The sequence below is a fragment of the Selaginella moellendorffii genome, unplaced genomic scaffold (genome assembly GCF_000143415.4).
Source record: "Selaginella moellendorffii unplaced genomic scaffold, v1.0 SELMOscaffold_0, whole genome shotgun sequence".
Lineage (NCBI taxonomy): Eukaryota > Viridiplantae > Streptophyta > Lycopodiopsida > Selaginellales > Selaginellaceae > Selaginella > Selaginella moellendorffii.
The window spans coordinates 2,449,709-2,458,913 of NW_003314261.1; the positions used below are offsets into that span (position 1 = coordinate 2,449,709).

A 9,205-nucleotide genomic window follows, 5' to 3' on the forward strand; every position below is an offset into this window, starting at 1 on the left:
GATCTGTAGACGGTATTAACTGCTCCTGATCCCTCTGTATGAAGCGTTTTAACCGCTGCACATGCACAATCTCCGGAGGATCAGCCTGCTGAACGTCATGCCGAACCTCATAAACTTGTGGTCCAACTTGCCGCAACACCCGATACGGTCCTTTCCACTGCGCAAGGAGCCCCTTAGATAAACCACGCACCGTAAGATGGGGAAAACGGACTAACACCAAATCATCCACTTTGTACTCCGCTGGTGGACGATGATGGGAATTGTAGCGCCGTTGTTGTCCCACTTGTACGCGGCCTAAGTGTTCAGCAGACTCTGCTCGGACAAGTGGAAGAATGCTTGTCAAATATTGATCCCATGACCTAGCATCAGGAGCTCGTGGCAATCGCGAAGGTAAACCTAGCTCTGTTGGTAATATTGGATCATGACCATATAGAAGTTTATATGGTGAAGCACCAACAGAACTCTGCACCCCTGTGACATAAGCATACGAAGAGACGGCAAATAACCATCCCAATCCGAATGTTGAAAGTTCACATACTTCACAATCATCCCTTTGAATGTCCGAACGAGCCGTTCCACCAGACCGTCTGATTGTGAATGATAAGCACTCGTAAAAGTGTGGCGTATCCCCAACCGAGATGTCAAAACATGAAATACCTCAGCCATAAATGCAGGACCATTATCCGAAAGAATCCGTTCTGGACAAGAATGCTGGAACACCACTCGATTGAGGAGGAAGTATCCAACAGCAGTTGCAGAGGCACTAGCAAGAGCACCAACTTCCACCCAACGAGTCAAGTAGTCAGAAGCAATAATAACATACTCATTGCCAGCAGTAGATCGCGGAAAAGGTCCCATAAGATCAAACGCCACCAACTCAAACGGACGAGAAACTGCAATTGACTCCAACCGTCCTTCCGCAGCACAAGGGGGAGTATTACGAGCTTGGCACCAAACGCAGCTACGCACATACCGGATAATATCACGTCGCATCTCTGGCCAATAGAAAGATCTGCGCAACTTCTCGGTGATACGACGGTGTCCCATATGCCCACCTAGAATAGGAGAATCATGGTAGGCATGGAGAAACCGCGGAATAAACACCGAAGGCACCACCAGCCGTAAATGAGCATCAGGATCCGTCCCCACAAAATAAAGAAGGCCATCTTCAAGGCGATATTGAGAATGTAAATGCCGAAAAGGCAAGTCATCAGCAAGTGATGCAGGATTCTCAAACCCATCTCGAAGCCTTCGAATCCACGGCTCAATCTTTTGAGCCTCGCGAACCTCATCCAGAGAAGGTAGATCTTGCTCTACGCCCTGTGGACACTGAACGTCAAGGACAGCAACCGCCGACGGCACAGAATCCTCATCTAGAAAATCCACAGATGCTGGAACAACAGGTTCATCAGAAACATGAGAAGTGAGTGGAGAAGGAAGAGGAGCTCGAGAAAGGGCATCAGCATCAGCCATAGAACTCCCTGGGCGATGAACAACATCGAAATCATATATCTGAAGCTTCAAAGCCCATCGAGCCGTACGACCAACCAGGTTCTTCCGCTTCAATAATGAAGTAACAGCAGCATGGTCACCTTCAAGTAACGTCCGAGAACCATGTAGATAGGCATGAAGTTTCTCGAAACCCCAGACTGCTGCTAAACACTCTTTCTCCGTCGTGGAGTAGTTCATCTCCGCTGGTTGTAATGTACGGCTTATGTATGCAATGGGATGGCGCTGACCAGGCACACTCGAGCTCTCTTGCATCAACACACCTCCAAGACCAATGTCAGAAGCATCCACGCGCAAAATAAAAGGTCGAGTGTAGTCAGGATATGCCAAAACCGGAGGAGTCGTCAATAGCTCTTTGAGATTCACGAACGCCCGCTCACAATCGGGAGACCAGATGAAAGATGACGTTGATGACTTCAGCAACGCTCGCAATGGTAAAGTGCGATCGGAAAGATGATCCACAAAACGACCGAGATACTGCACCTTACCCAAAAAGCGCTGCACATCATTCACACACTTCGGAGTAGGGAACTTTAGAACAGCCACAAGTTTGTCAGGATCAACTTGCAAACCCTCACGAGAAATACGGTACCCAAGATAAGTTGTGTCCTTGGACCCAAACACACACTTCGACCGCTTCAGCTTTAAACCAACGTCGCGTAGCCGATCCAACACTTTACAAACATCACGAACATGCTCCTCCCACGTCCCCTCCGAGTGGATCAAGACATCATCAATGAAGTCAGCCGTCACCTCTGGCATATCGCAAAGAACCTCGTCCATCATTCGCTGAAAAGTTGCTGGAGCATTGTTCAAACCAAACGGCATCACCAAAAACTCGTACAAACCAAATGGTGTACGAAAAGCAGTCTTAGGAATATCGTCTTCAGCCATCGGTACTTGCCAATACCCAGAAGCAAGATCTAGCTTGGTGAACCAACGACTTCGCCCCAGACGATCCAAGAGATCAGCAGTGTGAGGAAGAGGGTACACGTCCGGGATCGTCACTTCATTTAATGGACGATAGTCGATGCAGAAACGAATACTCCCATCAGGCTTCGTCACAAGATGAGGTTCACATGCCCAAGGACTCCGCGACTTCCGAATAACACCCTTCTCCAACATCTCCTTGACGTTTGCACGTAAAATCTTGATCTCCTTGGGTGACCGACGACGAACAGGAACCTTGATTGGACGAGCATCCCCGGTTGGAATGGGATGACGTGTGGCAATCTTGGCCCCAGACGATAGGTCAAATTCAAAGAGATCAGAATACTCCTTCATGAGCTGATCAACAGCTGCAACACAAAGATCATCGGAGGGATCGGAAAAGGGAAGAGCAGAACAAGATGGAAACACAAGAGGAAATAATGGGGGAACAAAAGTAATGGAAGCAGAGGTAGAAGTAGAGGGACGAAGAGGTACAGAAGTGAGAGGAATGGATGAAACATAAGGAAGTATGAGACAAGGGGGAAAAGCCTCAAAGTCACACTTGGCATGATTGTGCTGCAACCAATCCATACCAAGAATGAGGTCAAAAGCTTGACTCGGCACCACCCGCAACGACTGCAACTCAAGCTCGAGATCGCCCACACGCACAACCAGGTCCGCCTCATCTCGTGCACATGCATGTGTACGGCCGTTGCCATAAAGAATGAAAACTGGATCCGCCGCACGACGCAAGTGTAGACGACAACGTGTGGCAACAGGTCGAGCAATAGAAGATAAACTCGAACCTGTATCAACCAACACGGAGAGAAGAATAGGAGACCTCTTGTTATAAAAACGAGCTTGGAAAGTAAACACTGGATGAACTGGTGCCGAGTGAACCCCTTGATGATACTCCCGAAAGAAAGATGGAGGGGTCACTAACTTATTCGCGCAAGGTCCCTCCATTACTCGCGCGACTCCTCGTTTCCCGAATGCACCTCGGTATCCAAACCTTCCACCGCAGCAGCACCAACGGGACGTTGCTGACGCCAAGGTCTCCACCCAGGAAATGGAGGTCGCCAATCCGGAAAGCGCCGACAACGCCGATAAGTATGACCAACTTCATCACACGCCCAGCAACGAATGTCACGGCCACGACCACGTCCTCGCCCTTGTCCTTGGACTCGAGTAGCAGCAGCATCAACCTCCATGGGAACAGGACCATCATTCATAGGAAGTGGAGCTGAAGGACGTGTAGCAAGAAGTGGAAGAGGCGACGTCTCATAACGTTGTGCCAAGCGAAGAGCATCGTCAAGAGTGGCAGGAGCAAGTGCATGCACAAGTCCGACAAGATCTTGACGAAGTGCTGGCCACAGCATTCCTAGCTTGATCCGCTCCGACATATTTGGCTCCGCACGAAGCAAAAGACTTCGGAAACGAACGCCAAATTGCATCACCGACTCAGATGGCCCTTGGCGAAGACGATGCAATTGTTGGAAGGCATCATCACAATCGTCGGCGTGTCCGAAGGCGCGTTTGAAGACGTCCGGAAGAACACTCCAATCGCCACGAGTAGCTGCGCTCAATCCATTGTACCACTGCAATGCCGTCCCTTGAAGACATGTGGGGAACTCACGCAAACGCCGAGCATCATCCCAAGAATGATATGTGGCAATCACCGTGAAGTGATCGAACCAATGGTACACATCATCCCCAGGATTCCCACGAAAGAACTCCGGCCGAACGCGAGGATTGGCACCAAAAGCAGGAGGAGTTGTACCATGTGCCGTGAACGCCGCCATCAACTGAGTTTGGTTGTTCAATTGCAGGCGCATAGCATCAAGCAATTGAACCAACTGCTGCTCTAGAGTCAAAGGAGGAGATTGCGGATCGGCCATGAAAATGAATGAGAAAGAAAGAGCAAAAGAAGAGAAATGACAAAAAAGCTAGAAAGAAATGGTAGATCTAGACAATGCAAAAAGCTAGATCTAAACCAAAATCCTGAAAGGAAAGAACAAAAGAAAGGAAATGGAAAAAGCTAGATCTAGACAATGCAAAAGCTAGATCTAAACCAAAATCCCAAATCCAAGCACTCTCCAGGGACAATCAAAGGTGCCCCTCACCTCCACCAATGTGAGTGCATGGAATATGGAAAGGGAATACAGAAATGTGCATATCAATTAACCCAAAAACCCTAGCTTATATACAGGAGCGAGTGGTCCGGATTGAAACCAATCCGACGGCTACCAAAATCCACTACGCTAATATTAGTATACGGCATCGTAGCCGTACACTTGGCCCTCACAACACTTATTTAATGTCTTCCTTTTTTATATGATTAAGTCTTTTAAATACACAAGAACTATTATTTACTCAGTAGTAATAATCAACTAAATAACAATTAAATTATATAAAATGTATCAGATAAATATATTTCATAATGATATTTTCTTACTCAAATATAATTTCAATAAAGTCTACCAAAAATAATAGATTTAGCAGCATTTGGGATTTTGGAATGATATTTGTTTAATATATTTAATATATACTTATCAAAATCATAACATTCTATGAAAATTATAATGCCACCATCTGCAATGACTTGTAAAACAATGTTTGCTATAATTTTAACTTTGATAACATATTAATTTCTTTTGTTTTAGTATAATACAAAATATATATTTGGATGTACTTGATGAAGTACATACAAAAATCATGTTTGGTAAATTATAAACAAAATAATTTCCTATAGAATTTATTTTTGATTAATCAATAATTCTAATCAGTTTTAGAGAGCTTGAAATTTGGAAAAAGAATTTTAGTTATTATCATATTTTATAGTAATTTTATCACAAAGTTCTATAAGTTTCTAAACAAAACTTTATCATGTCTTTAAGCTCGTTGTCTGGGTTTCTGAAAAGATCTACCTGTCTTGTTTCGTTGTAGGTGATTAACATCATCCGCACCATTTCAAAATTAAACCTCTTGATGTTTTTAGGTAGATCATTCTCATGAGTGATGAAGTAGCTTTCATTGAGTTCCCTTTTGGTTTTCTCAAGCAAGCTTTGCAAATATACTAATGCATCTTCTTCAGTTGCACCTGGATGTTCTTTCATGTAGCAAGAAACTCCTTGTGTTGGTTGTCCAAGTTTCATCTCAATCTAAAAGAAAAAGAAACTTTTAATACTTACAACCCAAAATCTATGAAAGAGAACCTTATATGTTTGGATGTCATTGCAGAGCCTAGAGATGATTCGATCAAGCTTGAGAGGCCTACTATCATAAATAGTGTTTAATATTTCTTCCGTTAGAGGCTCCCCACAAAATAATATGCTCATAAGTACATGGACCCAAGTGGAGATGCTAACTTCAGCATTCTCCATGTACTCCTCAAAACTTGGTATGTATCCTTCAATTTTCCAACGAGCATCAGCAATCTCGGATTTTATAAGTTTTGTGTACTGCAAAGATTAATGTAAACAACAACCCATATAAAAAAAATGTGATACTTACAATTCCAGACAGGTATTTGCAAATAAATTCTGGAGACAGATTTTTATGTATTTTGGATGCTGCCTCGGTCATAACAAGAACGGTATTATAGAATTCTTGAAAGGGAATCCTATATTCTAGAGGAAGTTCATGCGACAAAGAGATATCCCACCTGAAAGACCAAAAGAGGAAGCAAAGAGTTATTAAAACTTCTAAAAGTTGATGCATCTAACCTTTCAATCACATTTTGGAGACGATCTAGCTCTTCAATGCTTGTTGCACAGTCCATAAGATCATCAAATAAAGTGTTCAGACAACAAGCCTTTGAGAAGAAAACTCTCAACTGGGCAAATTCTTGCTCATGGAAAGTTGCACAGATCACATAGTAAATATAAGGGAGCATATCAATATTCGCTGTTAATCTGGTAGATGGTACATCTTCGAAGCGCGATGAATGCCACCAACTAAATGGAAAAACACACCAAGTCAAACATTAGAATTAGCCACTTGGCTAAGAAATTCTTTTTGCTTACTTGACCAATTCTGTCAGTTCCGAAGGTTGATACGATTGACATTGTTGAGCATACCGATTTGCAAGCTCTAGAAACACTTTGTTATTCACTAGAGGCAACCTGTAAAGAGATAAACAAAGTTATGGGATTTTAGAGGTTTATATGGATACTTGCCGATAAATAGTCTTAGCAATCCAAAGATCATCCATGCCATAGTGCTTGATATAAGCATTATTATAAATCCTCGGCAAGCAGTCATGGAATGGATTTGCTAGCTCAAATGCCACCTGTAGAAACAACAAACACATGAGTTTCCAAGCTATCTGAATCTCATTACCTCTCCCATGAGGTTTTTCTTCGTTGCCCATTTATCCATGTGAGCGCTGTCAACATTCAGTAGATAATCGTGGGAGTACTTGAAAGTCTTTGTAAGAATCGCTTCGTTCGGGAAATCGACCTGGGAAGCCCGATGCAAGTTGAGCATTTCAGAGACCCCATGTGATAATTCGCCAACAAAGCAGCAAAACTTGTCTCCAGGCAGCCAGAACTGGTTGAATGCATCTGTAGGGAGTTTCATACTTTAGTGAATTACAGATTCTTCCACCAAAAGACTATTTTTACCTGGAGATACATTGTATCCATGCATCCGAAGGATACGGAATGCCATTGCTGTGTCGTCTATGTCATTGACTAAGCATGTAGATCCCCATCCGATTCCTTCGTTTGTCCAAAAGCTGATACAAACACAAAAAGAAGAGCTTCGTAAGTATTATAAGTACCAAGGCATTGTACCTGTACACATAGTCGAGGACGGCTTTGATCTCATCTCTGAAGAAGACGTCAATCCCCAGCCGCTCAATGGTGTCGACCACCCATAAACTTTCGAAAAGATCAATGGGGTAATGGCAAGGAACTGCAAAATAAAGTCGATTAGCGCAAAGGATTGAAGAAAACAGCCAATTTACCAGCATAGTTTTGATCTTCCATAGCATTTTGCAAGTATTGCAACGATTTCCTGTCCTTGGTCTTCAAGTAAACACATGCTGTTGACGAAGGCGAGCTCAAAAAGGATCCATCTTTAGACTGGAGCTTGAGGATCTTCTGCCAGTCGATCTCAAGGTCTTGAAGGCCTTCCAAGGAGTATAACAACGTCGTGGGAGCGGAATGGATTTTATCCAAAGGAATCCTGGGCGAACACCAAACGTCTTCAACACATATGTTACATGTAGAGGAACTCACTTAGCCAATTTCTTCTTGGTGGAAATCTCCAGCAGCCTTGTGAACTCTGTCTCGTACGGAATATCAAGGCCCAGCTGCTTGGCTTCGTGGAGCATCATTGGGAACGTCACCTCGAAACCTGACAAGAGATCTCCATCGTCTTGCTTGAGCTTGATCATGTTTTCACGCAAAAACTTCGTGCCTGTGATCAAGAATCAGAGGCGATTAGATGTAATAACCAGAAGATCAGAAAAGAAAAGTTGTAGAAGCACACCTTGCGCAATGCTGTTGTGCCCGATGTCCCAGGTCTTGAGCGTGACCAGGCATGAGAGCGTGGATAATACTCTGTCATAGAGTTGCAAGTGACGATCATCACCCCATGATCCATCCGGAAGTTGACTGTTGATGATCCACTCCAGGGCCTCTGGGAACTCGGGAAGAGAGGAGTCGGACTCGGACGGGATTCGAGCCACCCAGGCAGTGTCGTAAGCCGAAGGACTAATTTCCCCCTTGCCACTCGCGAGTTTCATGAGCCATCCCTTCACTTCCGCGACGAGCAGCGAGGTTTCTCTGGTATCAAGCTCCTCGACGCGATCGCCAGGGACGTGGAGAATGCCTTGGTATGGCAGCTGCTTCTTCTTTTGCCGCTTCTCCTGTGAACAAGTAGGAAGAAATCAGCTCCACTCAAGCTCGAAACGACGGTGCTTGGACTTACTGGAGCCTCAGCTAGCTTCGTGTTTTCCAATGTCGGTGAGTTGGAAGCACAACAGCTAATAGTGATCGAGGAGGCTGCATTTAAGAGGCCGAGGTTAGTGCAAAGCCTAAACGACAACTGCTCCGCTTACTTGAGTTTTTCCGGAATCGCTTCGCGTGTGCGTTGCTCTTGAGATTAGTCCCATTGATGAAAACTCCAGATAACTGGCCGGACTTGAGGCTTCCGCTGATGCCGGTCTGTTGAAAGCTGCTGAACAAAACCTTTGCCATCGCAAAAGCTTTGCCTTCCCCTGCCTAGGTGAGACTCTTCCTGTCTGTCCCCTAGATTATAAGCTCTTCCGGTCGTGCTCTCACTGCGGCCTTGATTCTGTCCCTTTAAAAGGAACGAGCCCGTGCAGCTCGTAACCACTACGGAAGTTTGACTGTCGGTTGCGATTTCAAAGGCGTCTCCTGTAAGAACGGTCGTTACTGATCGAAGAACTACAGAGTGAAGCACGGGCTGACCTTTGGAGAATAAAGTTACTTCTTCACCATGAGGCTCGATACGGAATCAAAGCTGGTCTATCTTGACGAGTTCCTTGATCATAAACAGTATCGCGGATGCTACCTCCATGCTGAAGCATTTTCGCTGCAGCGTCCAGTGTGCCTGGGAAAGAAAAAAGAACACAGTCAAATTACTGTGCCGCAAACTGTGTTTCATGTGTAAACGAGGGTTTGACGTGCCTAAATACTTGCGGGCTGCGTGTTTGGTGGTGTCTTGTTTCGCTTGGAGCCGTGACTGAAAGAACGATATGAGGCCAAAAAAAGAGACCAAGAATAGCTCCCAGTTT

General features: G+C 44.8%; 1 protein-coding gene across 1 annotated transcript; it reads right to left on the reverse strand.

The window, feature by feature from the left end:
* Window positions 1–5,242: 5,242 nt before the first annotated feature.
* Window positions 5,243–8,712, reverse strand: LOC112347234 (bifunctional diterpene synthase, chloroplastic-like). Its single transcript, XM_024677793.1, has 14 exons — window positions 8,507–8,712; window positions 8,377–8,450; window positions 7,936–8,314; window positions 7,683–7,863; window positions 7,409–7,629; window positions 7,236–7,356; window positions 7,065–7,177; window positions 6,781–7,004; window positions 6,618–6,730; window positions 6,465–6,563; window positions 6,165–6,395; window positions 5,953–6,103; window positions 5,655–5,900; window positions 5,243–5,600 (listed from the first exon to the last, which is right to left on the reverse strand). The coding sequence occupies exons 1-14, from the start codon at window positions 8,643–8,645 to the stop codon at window positions 5,289–5,291; spliced, it is 2,604 nt and encodes an 867-aa protein (XP_024533561.1). The 5' UTR covers window positions 8,646–8,712; the 3' UTR covers window positions 5,243–5,288.
* Window positions 8,713–9,205: the final 493 nt, after the last annotated feature.

Excerpts from the sequence above, each read along its gene's own strand:
- LOC112347234 (XM_024677793.1), bottom strand. The coding sequence starts at position 8,645 with ATGGCAAAGGTTTTGTTCAGCAGCTTTCAACAGACCGGCATCAGCGGA. Across the intron at positions 7,630-7,682 it reads ACCAAGAAGAAATTGGCTAA|GATTCCTTTGGATAAAATCC; the intron begins GTGAGTTCCTCT and ends GTGTTCGCCCAG. Across the intron at positions 7,005-7,064 it reads TGGATACAATGTATCTCCAG|ATGCATTCAACCAGTTCTGG; the intron begins GTAAAAATAGTC and ends AACTCCCTACAG.